At 44.5% G+C, this 12,548-nt stretch overlaps 1 protein-coding gene across 2 annotated transcripts; it reads right to left on the bottom strand.

Moving 5' to 3' along the window:
• Positions 3,614–12,515, bottom strand: PHF5A (PHD finger protein 5A). 2 transcript variants are annotated; one of them, XM_021091456.1, is made up of 4 exons: positions 12,098–12,515; positions 11,657–11,680; positions 10,995–11,161; positions 3,614–4,272 (listed from the first exon to the last, which is right to left on the bottom strand). In XM_021091456.1, exons 1-4 carry the CDS (start codon positions 12,147–12,149, stop codon positions 4,183–4,185), a joined length of 333 nt encoding a protein of 110 aa, XP_020947115.1. In that variant the 5' UTR covers positions 12,150–12,515; the 3' UTR covers positions 3,614–4,182. The 2 variants fall into 2 exon arrangements, with proteins under 2 accessions (XP_020947115.1, XP_020947116.1); XM_021091457.1 differs by lacking the exon at positions 3,614–4,272 and adding an exon at positions 9,590–9,787 and having other exon boundaries at positions 12,098–12,384.

Here is a 12,548-nt window from a genome sequence, read left to right as displayed (position 1 = left end):
ATTTAAAGAAGGAATTGACATTTAAAAATTGGGAGATTGTGTGGAGTTCCCATCATGGCGCAGTGGAAACGAATCCAACTAGGAATCATGAGGTTGCGGGGTTTGATCCCTGGCCTCGCTCAGTGGGTTAGGGATCTGGTGATTCATTTCGGTGAGCTGTGGTGTAGGTTGTAGATGTGGCTTGGATCTGGCGTTGCTGTGGCTCTGGTGTAGGCTGGCAGCTATAGCTCCAATTAGACCCCTGGCCTAGGAATCTCCATTTTTAAGGCAGGTGTGGCCCTAAAAAGACAAAAAGATAAAAAATAAAAATTGGAAGATTGTGCAAAAATATCTTAATTTGCCACTTGTCCTAAATTTAAAAGATCTGGTGGAATTCCACTATGGCTCTGCGGTAATGAACCTGACTACTATCCATGAGGATGTGGGTTCAATCCCTGGCCCTGCTCAGTGGGTTAAGGATCAGGTGTTGTGGTGAGCTGTGGTGTAGGTTGCAGACAAGGCTTGGATCTGGAATCTGGTATTCATGGGGCTGTGGTGTAGAGCCAGTGGCTACAGCTCTTTTTGGACCCCTCCCTTGGCCAGGGAACTTCCATATGCTGCAGGTATGGCCCTAAAAAGACCCTCCCCCCTCAAAAAAATCTGCTAACACTGGGCATTCAAGCTGGCAATTATCTGGAGTTGAATAGCAGCTGGTTACCTTTGCATTCTGTTTCCCTGGTCCCTACCACTCTGTATGGTCCCCCAGACGCTGAGGTCGAGGGCCACATACGAATTATCATCATGTTTGGGCTATTCTTACACCTCTCCCTTTTAATCACTTACATTAATTACCCAGACTCTTGAATTTGCAGCCCCCTTTTCTCTTCAGTGTAGTGTGGGTGTGTTTGTTTTTGGCCATGCTTGTGCCAGGCAGAAGTTCCTGGGTTAGGGATTGAACCCATACCATAGCAGCGACCTGGGCCAGTGCAGTGATAGCACCAGATCCTTAACTCACGAAGCCACACGGGAACTCCTATAGTAAGTGTTTTGAGTGGCTGCAGTGGAGGGAGAGGTAAAAGGACTCAATAATTTTTTTTTTTTTTTCTTAGGGTGGCACCTAAGGAAGTTCCCTGGCTAGGGGTTGAATGGGAGCTGCAGTTGCTGGCCTACACCCAACCACAGCAACATGGGATCTGAGCTGAGTATGAGACCTATACTACAGCTTTGGGCAACGCCAGATCCTTAACCCACTGAGTGAGGCCAGGTACAGAACCTGCATCCTCATGGATACTAGTTAGGTTTGTTATAGATGAGCCACAATGGGGACTCAAAGTGATATTTTCCCCAACAGAGAATTTGGTACTGTCATTACTGGGGTTTTCTGGCTGTGCTTTCAGCATGCAGAAGTTCCCAGGTCAAGGACTGAACCCCGCCACAGCAGTGTTCTGAGCCACAGCAGTTATATCACTGGATCCGTAACCTACTGAGTCACCAAGGAACTCTGGTACTATCATTATTCCAATTTTTTTTTTTTTTTTGTCTTTTTAGGGTTGCACCCATGGCATATGGAAGTTTCCAGGCTAAGGATCAGGTCGGAGCTACAGCTGGTGTGACCTGCACCAAGGCCACAGCAATGCAGGATCCTTAACCTACTGAGTGAAGCCAGGGATTGAACACGCATCTTCGTGGATACTAGTTGGGTTTGTTAACTACTAAGCCACAATAGGAACTTCCCATTATTCTAGTTTTTAAAATGAAAAGAGTTTATTCTAAAGTCTAGACCAGACACTAAGGATTTGAACTTGCCATGTATTTTATCTAAGTTATTCTTATTCATTGTATCATTCTCTTGGCCTCTGAAAGTGAAGGAATTGAGAATGGGATTATAAAGTTAGGTGATAGAGGGACAGAGTTGAGTGGAATTCGCTGGGCTGAGGATGAACTTGCCCTGTGGCTGATCAGTGTGGAAATCCTATCGGGTATTAATTTTAAGCTCCTTTACAAGACCCTCTAGAGGTGTACACACGGAGGTCCATGGGGCACAATTAAGGTGGTGCTTTGCTGAAACTAAGTAGTAGCTTTTCAAACATTTGTAGATGCAAGTTGTGGACCAACTGGTTAATAAACAAAAAAACTCCCCCCCCCCATTTTTTAGGGCCGTACTGTAGCATATAGAGGTTCCCAGGCTAGGGGTCTAATCAGAGCTGCAGCTGCTGGCCTACACCACAGCCCCAGCAATGTATAAAACAAAAATTTTAAATTGACTCGTTTAGCAAAGCAAAACATTTTAACTTATATTACACATTAAAGTTACTGCAGAATCAGTGACAGATTCTAGTTATATTCTGAAAACAATCTAGCAGCTCTTGATCTGCCATAATTCACCTGAAGCTTTAGAACTGCTCAGACTCTCCAGACACATCACCCTGTTCGAATTGTTTTTCTCTCATACAATGGCCCTGTCTTCCCCACCACCTTTGCCTGTAGGTCCTAACACAGCCTTCAAAACCCACTTTATTACCTGGTTTCTATGATTTCAATTATTCACTCAATACTGAACACCTGCTACCTGCTGGGCAGAAGAGACTTGCTTCCTACTGTCATGGAACAGTCTAGTGGATGCGAGTCAATAATTACCAAATGCTATAAGCAAAATGCTCACGGTGCTACGTGGGAGTGTAACAGGGGGAACACAGATTGGGGGTCAGGAGAGGCATCTTTAAGGAGCTACTTAGCTGCAGTCTGAAGCAAGAGTAGGAGTTAGCTGAGCAGAAGGGAAGCAGAGCTTTAGATGTAAAAGGTAAAAAGCACCGAGGCAGGAAGGCAAAAGGCAGTTTGAGGAACTGAAAGGAGCCCACGGGGCACCCTCTGGCTATGGACTTTCCCTAGCCTTCCTGAGGTGCACCGGGCACCGCCCAGAACCCTTCCTTATGCGTCCCCTGGGTTACACTGAGTTGTTTCTGGCAAGCTTACTAAATTCCTTGAAGGCAGAGATTATCTTAATTCTATTCTGGATACTCAGTACATCATAAATAAGTTTTGTTGATTCAAGACAAAACCCCAAGAAGATTCTCATCTCGTTCCCTGGCTCTGCCACTAAGTTGCAGTGTAACCTTGGGCCAGGCCCCTGCAATCTGCAGGACTCAACCTTTTCCAAATCCAAAGTGTCAAAGACTTAATTGGCTGGAAGTCTCAAATTATGAATGTGCTTCCTCAGAATAATGTGCTTATTGCCCCTTGTAGACATGCAGGTACACCTCAATTTGAATTTTCTTAAAACCATGACCAAAAAAAAAATTCCCCTAACCCCCCATATCCTTAATGTGAGTATGTATGTACTTTATAAAGCAAATCAAGTTTAGTTCCCCTAACTCACTGATTTGAATATATTTGTCTCATTCCCTTGACCATTAGTGGAATCCATTTCATCAATTAAAGTTTGACAAGTAAAAATAGCAAGTTTCTAAAAACAACTTTAGTTTACCTTATGATAAAAGGCATGGGTAGTTTTGCATTGCTGCCAGTGGTACTAAGAGAACAAGCTGCTTAATGAATCCGGGTCCCTCTATTTTGAATCACAGATTCCTGGGTGACTAAAATTAATTCCTAGAGTTAAAATTGGGAAGGGAATGACTTCCAGAAAATAAACAGCTACTTTATTGATACAATAGCAAAAGAAAGGGTTTCCAATTTCTTAGAAGAAAAATAACATGAGCCGGAAGCGCATGGTAAATGTTACAAGGTGAAATGCCCACATGTGCTGTTCTGAGACTCCCCGTGCGCTGCTCTTGTTCACCGAGGACGACCACTGTCAGAGCTGCTGCAGAGACAGGCTTCTCACTGCAGAGGGCACTATGGTCAAGGCCTCCAACAGAAGACGGAAATACCACTCCGTGTTAGAGCTTTTGGTGCAGAGGACTTTTCGATATGGGTAACACAGCCTTGCTTCATGAATTCAAGGGACACCATGAACTAATCTATCCAATTTTTCGGGTACAGTCTGCCAGAGTGTCCTGTGAAGAATCTGTTTTCCATTCCTGCCACGTCTGGGTGAGAAGAGGAAGAGGTGGAAAGGTGCCAAGGTCTTCACAGGCAATTCAGGTGATGCGCTGGGCGCCACTCCCTTTCTGCTGGCAGTAGTAGGTATTTCTTCTGGCAGCTGCAGCAGCTTGGGGGGGGGGGGAGAAAGAGGCAACCCACCAATCACCTTTTCTTGAAGCCGTATTTTTTGCGTTCATAGAAGAGATCTGTCTTAGAGCTCCCCAAATTGACAATCTTTGGGCAGCCATCTCGCTGGAAAACAGAAGAGAGAAGACGTTAAGTCTCTGAGCTTGAATTTGAAGGAATTTAAGATAAAAAACTTTTGGATTAACAGTTTAGCCATTGATCTTACTAGTTCAGTTATCCTATTCGATCAAGTATTTACCAAGCACCTAGAATGTTGACTCTTTTGTTGCTAATTTGATACAGTTGAAGTAGAAGCTAAAAATCTGTAAGGTGTCCAAAGGATTTTCTCCAAGTGAGAGGGACAATATGGTCATGACCATCTAAAGATCAAGGAGTTCCTGCTGTGACTCAACAGGATCAGAGGCATCTCTGCAGTGCCAGGATGCAGGTTTGATCCCCAGCCGGGCACAGTGGGTTAAATGATCTGGGGTTGCCACGGCCACAGTGTAGGCCACAACTGTGGCTTGGATCTGATCCCTGGCCCAGAAACTCCATGTGCCATGGGGAAGCCAAAAAAGAAAAAGAAAAAGAGAAAAAAAAAAAGACCAAGCTCTCTAGCTCCCTTTCACTGTCCTAAGAAAGGACAGAACACCAAGGAGAGAAAACTAGACTTAAGGAAAGAGTACCTTGCATTTTACATATCACAGAATACTGAGTTTGATGTGTCCTTATTAATTCACTTAATTTGACACATGGTCTTGGGGGAAAAGTGCTCCTGTGCTAGACATGGCTGTTGAGAGTCCACATCCTGACCTGTAATGACATGCTCCCCTGGCCACTTCGCAGGTGTAAGTTTCAGTGAAGCACCTGGGAAGCTGTGTTCTGCAGGAAATGATGACTGCTTTAGTTGATTTTGGATGAGGGAGGAAAACTGGGAGAGTTGCTACTGGAAGAAATCTTCCTAGATCTGATGACTTTTATTAAACATCGAAAGTGAGGTGGTTTTGTACAGCAAAGGAAACCATAAAAAAACCAAAAAGACAATCTAAGGAATGGAAGAAAAGTTTCAAATGACGCAACTGACAAGGGCTTAACCTCTAAAATATACAAACAACAGCAAAAAAAAAAAAAAAAAAAAAAAAAAACCCCAACAATCCAAATGAAAAATGGGCAAAAGACCTGAATAGACATTTCTCCGAAGAGGATATACAGATGGCCAATAAGTACATGAAAAAATGCTCAACATCACCTAATTATCAGAGAAATGCAAATCAAAACAATGAGGTACCACCTCACACCAGTCAAGAGTAGCCATCATTAACAAGTCAACAAACAACAAATGCTGGAAAGGATGTGAAGAAAAGGGAACCCTCCTTCACTGTTGGCGGGAATGTAAACTAGTACAACCACTATGGAAAAAAGTATGGAGGTACCACAAAAAACTGAATATAGAACTACCATATGACTCAGCAATCCCACTCTTGGGCATATATCTGGACAAAACTTTCATTGAAAAAGATACATGAACCCCTATGTTAACTGCAGCACTATTCACAATAGCCAAGATAGGGAAACAACCCAAATGTCCATCGACAGACGATTGGATTAAGAAGATGTGGTACATATACACAATGGAATACTACTCAGCCATAAAGAACAAATTAATGCCATTTGTAGCAGCAACATGGATGGAATTAGAGACTCTCATACTAAGTGAAGTATGTCAGAAAGAGAAAGACAAATACCATATGATATCACTTATATCTGGAATCTAATATACACCACAAATGAATCTTTCCACAGAAAAGAAACTCATGGACATGGAGAAAAGACTTGTGGTTGCCAAGGGGGAGGGGGAGGGAGTGGGAGTGGGATGGCCTGGGAGTCTGGGTTAATAGATGCAAACTACTGCATTTGGAGTGGATAAACAATGTTATCCTGCTGTTTAGTACAGGCAACTTTATCTGGTTACTTGTGATGGAACATGATGGAAGATAATGTGAGAAAAAGAATATATATGTACAACTGGGTCACTTTGCTGTACAGTAGAAATTGACAGAAGATTGTAATCAACTACAATGGAAAAAATAAAAATCTTAAAAAAACAAAGTGAAAGGTGGTTGCTTCCTGTGACACTGGGCTATAGAAAGAACCAATGAATCAAGTCCTTAGACATCTCATTTCTAATTCAGTTGATTTCTCTTTTTGGGGACTGATATCAACACCTTACAAAATTCTCTGAAAACACACAAAGCCAACACTAAATTTCATTATTTTCTAGAAAACAAGTATCATGTATTGTGTTGAGAACTACTATCTGCAGAGCTCAGTAAGCTGAGGGAGCCAGGCTATGGGCCAGCCCCATCAATTGCTTGCTAGGTGATGTAATCTGTACTGAGAGTCAGGTACAGACGCAGGAACAGCTGCCTCTCTCAGCCCAAGGTGCTGGCTATTAAACATGACAATGCTCTGAGCCCTTTAGGGTTGCTATGAAGTCCTATGGTATGATGACAGCCTCTGTAGGCTTACTATGCCTTAGTAACTTGCGTGACTGTGGGCGAGCCATTCAGTCTGGATTTGTATCCCCCAACTGTAGAGTGTCAGGTCAGTGTTTATAAAGCCCCAGAGGAGTTCCCGTCGTGGCGCAGTGGTTAACGAATCCAACTAGGAACCAGGAAGTTTCGGGTTCGATCCCTGGCCTTGCTCAGTGGGTTAATGATCCAGTGTTGCCGTGAGCTGTGGTGTAGGTTGCAGACACGGCTTGGATCCCGCGTTGCTGTGGCTCTGGCGTAGGCCGGTGGTTACAGCTCCGACTGGACCCCTAGCCTGGGAACCTCCATATGCCGCAGGAGCAGCCCAAAAAATAGCAAAAAGACAAAAAAAAAAAAAAAAAAAAAAAGGGCATCCCATGGGCAAGAACCAAAACTTCCCTATGGTTTAGGAAGTTGAAGAGTAAACGTGTGAATTAATTTTGAAAAGTATCAAATATTTTTTGCATCTGTCTAAAGGCTTTGCTGTTCACTTAAATGGGGAGAAGGACTCCTTAACCACCCACCCTGAGAAGAGCACTACAGTGAGGGAGGGGTTAGAGTAAGCACTGAGTTAACCATTTAACTTCCATGTGGATGACAACATCTCTGACATTATAGTGGTTTGTGATCTAAAGCTCAGCCCTACCCGGCAAAATCTTAATCCTTAGTGTTTAATTCCCCTTGTTAGGGAGAAATTTTTTTTTTTTTTGTCTTTTGTCTTTTTGTCTCTTGTTGTTGTTGTTGCTATTTCTTGGGCCGATCCCGCGGCATATGGAGGTTCCCAGGCTAGGGGTTGAATCGGAGCTGTAGCCACCGGCCTACGCCAGAGCCACAGCAACGAGGGATCCGAGCCGAGTCTGCAACCTTCACCACAGCTCACGGCAACGCCGGATCGTTAACCCACTGAGCAAGGGCAGGGATCGAACCCGCGACCTCATGGTTCCTAGTTGGATTCGTTAACCACTGCACCACGACGGGAACTCCTGACGGGAACTCCCGGGAGAAATTTTAATTTAAATTAGATTTTAACTTTTCTCCTTAGGAGGGCGGGATAGTGGAAAAAAGTTGAGAATCAGTGAGTTAGATCAGGATTCTAATCCTTTATCTGCCACTTACTAATCACGTGACCTTGGACTAAGCTGCTTAATATCTCTAAGCCATTCATTTCTTCATCTGTATGATACAGAACTTCTGGGGAAGAATGTCCAGCACAGGAGTTCCTGTCATGGCTCAGTGGTGACAACCCAACTAGGATCCATCAGGACTGAGGTTCGATCCCTGGCCTTGCTCAGTGGGTTAAGTATTTGGCATTGCTGTGAGGTGTGGTATAGTTCACAGATGTGGCTCAGATCCTATGTTGCTGTGGCTGTGGTGTAGGCCTGGAGTTGTAGCTGTAATTTGACACCTAGCCAGGGAGCTTCCACAAGCTGCAGGCTGGCCCTAAAAACAAAAAACAAACAAAAAAGAATGTCCAGCACAGTACCTGGAGCCATAGCAAGAGCTCTAAAAATATGTGTTTTCTGGCTGGGAGAGTTGAGGAAAATGGTTAGGTAAAAGAGTCAGGCGTGAAAGGAGATCACTACGATGCCACAATCTAAGCTACAAATTGGTTCTCTGGCAGCAATGCCCACACATATTGTCCCTGACTCCTGAGTATTCTTGAGGCTTTGAGAAGCTACAGAGAACACCCAGCTTAGTTTACTGGTCTAATTCCCCTGTAAATTATGGAAACTGCAGGAAGAGAACAATCATGGGGGGTGCTTTGGCCGTAGGAAGATTTCTGCACAGCAAAGTGTTAGGCACTTAATCTACATGAAGATCTGTAAGGCTGAGAGGCTGGAGCATGTCCCTGGACTGTTTTGTGTTCTTTGGAAACTACTGCTGAGTAAATGTGAGGTAGATGCCATATCAAATGTCCTCAGAACATTCCTGTATAATGTGAAGTAGGAAAAGTGGTGAATCTAGAATAATTCTCAGCGACAGAATGAGGCATAAGGAACTAAAGATATCAGGTCACACACTACTTGCGGACGAGTCAGACAGCAATTAACATTTATTAAGCACTTTCTGGTTGCAAGCACATGCCTGATGAGAACTCTAGTCACAAGAGTTCCTTGGTGGCTCAGTGGGTTAAAGATCCAATGTTGTCACTGCTATAGTGCAGGTTTGATCCCTGGCCCAGGAACTTCGAAATGCCGGGGATGTGGACCAAAAAACCCTAACAAAACAGAGTTCCCATCGTGGCTCGTTGGTTAATGAACCCAATTAGTATCCATGAAGACGTGGGTTTGATCCCTGGCCTCGCTCAGTGGGTTAAGGAGCCAGTGTTGCCAATGAGTTGTGGCGCAGGTCGCAGATGCAGCTCCGATTTGACCCCTAGCCTGAGAACTTCCATGTGCTGTGGGTGTGGCCCTAAACAAACAAACACCTATAACAACAAAACACTCTAGCTACAACCATGCAGAAGTTCCAGAGAATGTTGTCCTTAATGGACTCTTCCACTAGTTTTAGCTAGTTTAAGGACAGTTTTTATTTTCTCTCCAGTGCTCTTGTCTCACCATAGAATATATAGAGACTTTAAATAAGTACCAAACACCTACTATGTACCAGACACCCTGTAGGGGGAACGCTTACGGATGACTTACAGGGGTAGCGACAAAAATGTGGACCATACTACAATACACGCAGGGATTATACTTTGAACTGAGGAAAAGGGGAGACAAACACAAAAACCAAGCTTCTTTCTGTAAAGGGAGTGTAATCTACCTGGTGGATCAGATCAAACAGGTATGATATGACAATCAAAAGTAAACACAAATCAGAGTTTAGGACAGGAGAATGTTCACATCACCAAGGGAAAATTTGTCTTTGGTACTTTATGATCTTTCTCATCTCCCTAAATAAGAGAAGACTTAATGGTGTAAAAAAAAAGTTTTATTTGGTGTGACATGTCCCACTTATTAAAGGTAGACAGGATCCAAATGTAAAGATTGCTGAGTTGCTTCTCGTCAACCAGGCACATCCCACCAAAAGGACCATAAGGTGTATTGCAGCTATCACCAGGTTTAGACAGACAGCCGGGGCTTGCCCCTTATTAGCTGCAGGACAGACTGTAAAAGGGGGATAGTAATAATCCCTATTTAACAAAGTTACTGTGAAGAATATGGAAGATAATACCCACATAGAAACTACCTATTCTTTGCACAAGGAAAAATTAAGAAATATTTTATCTCATGCCTTATCCTAGATTAGGTAACCAGATACCTTATAATAAATAGTCTACTGGTACTATATCACATTTCCTTTTATTTATTGTGTCATATGAATAAAAGCTGATTAACCTCCCCTACCCCAAGCCTGCTTTTGGAATAGATCTACAAGCCCTCTATCCTGGCTCAAAGAGTTGAATAAATAGCCACTGGCACCGGAGTTCCCGTCGTGGTGCAGTGGTTAACGAATCTGACTAGGAACCATGAGGATGCGGGTTCGATCCCTGCCCTTGCTCAGTGGGTTAAGGATCCGGCGTTGCCACGAGCTGTGGTGTAGGTTGCAGAGGCGGCTCGGATCCTGCGTTGCTGTGGCTCTGGCGTAGGCCAGTGGCTACAGCTCCGATTTGACCCCTAGCCTGGGAACTTCCATATGCCACGGGAGCGGCACAAAGAAATAGCAAAAAAAAAAAAAAAAAAAAGCCACTGGCACCAAAAAAATGTCAAGGGGCAAAAATGCCATGAGCAAGAATTACAATCAATTCTGCAAAATCAACCAAAGGCACTCTCTAGCCACTCAGAGCTGAAATGAACTTGAACTGTCCCAAATTCAAAAGTCATCACATCCACCCTAACGTTCCTTAATGGTAGCACAAATTAGTGACTTCTGCACATCATGCACTGTGGTATGATTTAAAAATGCAGCATAGTTTCTGGGGGGAAAAAAAAAAAGAGAGAGAAAGTTCCTTTGTGGTGCAGTAGGTTAAGGATCTGGCATTGCCGTAGCTGTGGCACAGGCCACAACAGCAGCATGGTTCATCCCTGGCCTGGGAGCGTCCACATGTGGACACAGCCAAAAAAAAAAAAAAAGAGAGAGAGAAAGACATCAAATTGCCAGTGTTGACAAAAATTTGCTTTTCTCGCCTTTGTGTACTTGATGCAAAATAACTACCTTTTGTTGGAGTACACCCAGTTTGGTTTACAGAACTTGAAAATTATAACCTAGGTGACTGGCTGAACAGCCATCTCCTGACCATAGGAGTCTGCTGTGGATGGCCAAGTGTTCCTAAACGAAAGGAAAGATCAGAGGAAAAGCTTAGTATACACTCACATCCTTCTCCTGGATGGTGCACTCCTTACAATAATAGGCATCTGAAACTCCCGGGCCTCCGCAGATCACACAGCGCCCCTGGTAAGAGCCATAGTTACACTCGTCACATATGCGCACCAGGGTGCAGGGACGCACGTAGGAGTCACAGATCACACACTTGCCATCACCTGTAAGGAAAAGAGGTTGAATTACGCCCACTTGCAAGTACCTCAGGTCCTCTTCCTGCTATGGGTAAAAACACTATGTCCTTCTGACAGTGACTTTAGCCCTCTATTTTGGCATTATAAAATTGGTTTACCTAGCGTCCATTTCTCAATCTCCCCAACACATAGGAAAGCTAATCAATTAATATAAAGGGCTTAGAATAGCAGTCGGTAGATAAGTCTATATAATTGACTGGCAGAATGCTGTGTGTGTTGGGGGCAGGGTCATGCTACTTCTGGTCCAAAGCTAGAGGTTTTGTCAAAACCTAAATACAGTGCCTAAAATGTACAAGTTGGAGCGGGAAGGTGGCCTTTAGTTGCAGTCTGGCTTTGTATTAACATGCTTCCAATCATGTCTATCCAAAGCCCTCTTCGTGGCACCGCTGAAAATGTCCGTTGCTGCCACTATAGAAGCTGAGTGGGAGGGGTGGGCTGTTTGGAGAAGCGTGTTCCACTCACATTTTTCACACAGTCTTCCAATGGCTGCAAGATCAAAGGTGATAAAGAGTACAATTAGGATTAAGGTTTAGAAGAGGGGACAAAAGCCTCGAGCTTGAGTTGGGGACAGGTACAGGGTCTGCAGTGAGCCCTGAGAGGTCTTAACCATCGTATTCTCATAAACTTCAATCCGAACCAAATCCGCACCCTCGTAAGACCTCCCAGGTCCTGGGAAAACTGAGAATTTCTCTATCTCCGCAGCCCCTCTCCAGCTCTCAGCACGCGCGCCCCCGCCCCCCTTTCATCTGAGCCCACAAACCCACGCGCTCCTACACTACCGGCGGCGAGGCGGGAAACGGGGCGCCTCCGAAGCAACACCCTAAAGGAGTAATGGGAACCCCGGACTCTTAAGGTCCTAATACCATCCCCACCCAAACAGCCGGGGGCAGAAGACCGTCTCACCAACACCAGCCTGCTTGCGGCAAAAAATCAAGTCCGGGTGATGCTTAGCCATCGCTCGCGCTCAAACCACCGGAAGCTTAGGGAGCTTCCGCCAGACCTTTAACCCTGATTGTTCCTGCCTCCTCGTCGCCCTGATTGGTTCTCTAGGCGTCCATCAGCGTTTGCAATCTTTGCACCAAGCCCCGCTCATTCTCGCGTGATCAAAGCACTTAAATTCCGAAGACGAATTCCCGTTGGCAGTGGGGGAGTCAGGTCTTGGTAGGGGTGTGCGGGTCATTTAGGGAAAAAAAAAAAAAAAAACTTTCCCAGATTTGAATGGGAGGGACAAGTTGCAGAGCGCAAAGACGAAATTTGCACTTTGATATCTTTGTGCCGGGTATTTACTACCCCAACTTTTTAGGCAGCTCTCTCCCAATTCCCAGGTTGACTCTGGAGCTCCGCCCACGTCGCT

The sequence above is a fragment of the Sus scrofa genome, chromosome 5, assembly GCF_000003025.6.
Source record: "Sus scrofa isolate TJ Tabasco breed Duroc chromosome 5, Sscrofa11.1, whole genome shotgun sequence".
Lineage (NCBI taxonomy): Eukaryota > Metazoa > Chordata > Mammalia > Artiodactyla > Suidae > Sus > Sus scrofa.
The sequence above is the reverse complement of the archived record's forward strand: the minus strand, read 5'-3'. Positions and strand labels throughout refer to the sequence as shown.

Bases quoted from the DNA above. Each gene is read 5' to 3' on its own strand.
- PHF5A (XM_021091456.1), bottom strand. From the start codon at position 12,149: ATGGCTAAGCATCACCCGGACTTGATTTTTTGCCGCAAGCAGGCTGGT. The intron at 11,681-12,097 runs GTGAGACGGTCT...TTGATCTTGCAG, and splicing joins CCGCAAGCAGGCTGGTGTTG to CCATTGGAAGACTGTGTGAA. The intron at 4,273-10,994 runs GTGAGTGTATAC...TCTGTTTTCCAG, and splicing joins GCACCATCCAGGAGAAGGAT to CGAGATGGCTGCCCAAAGAT.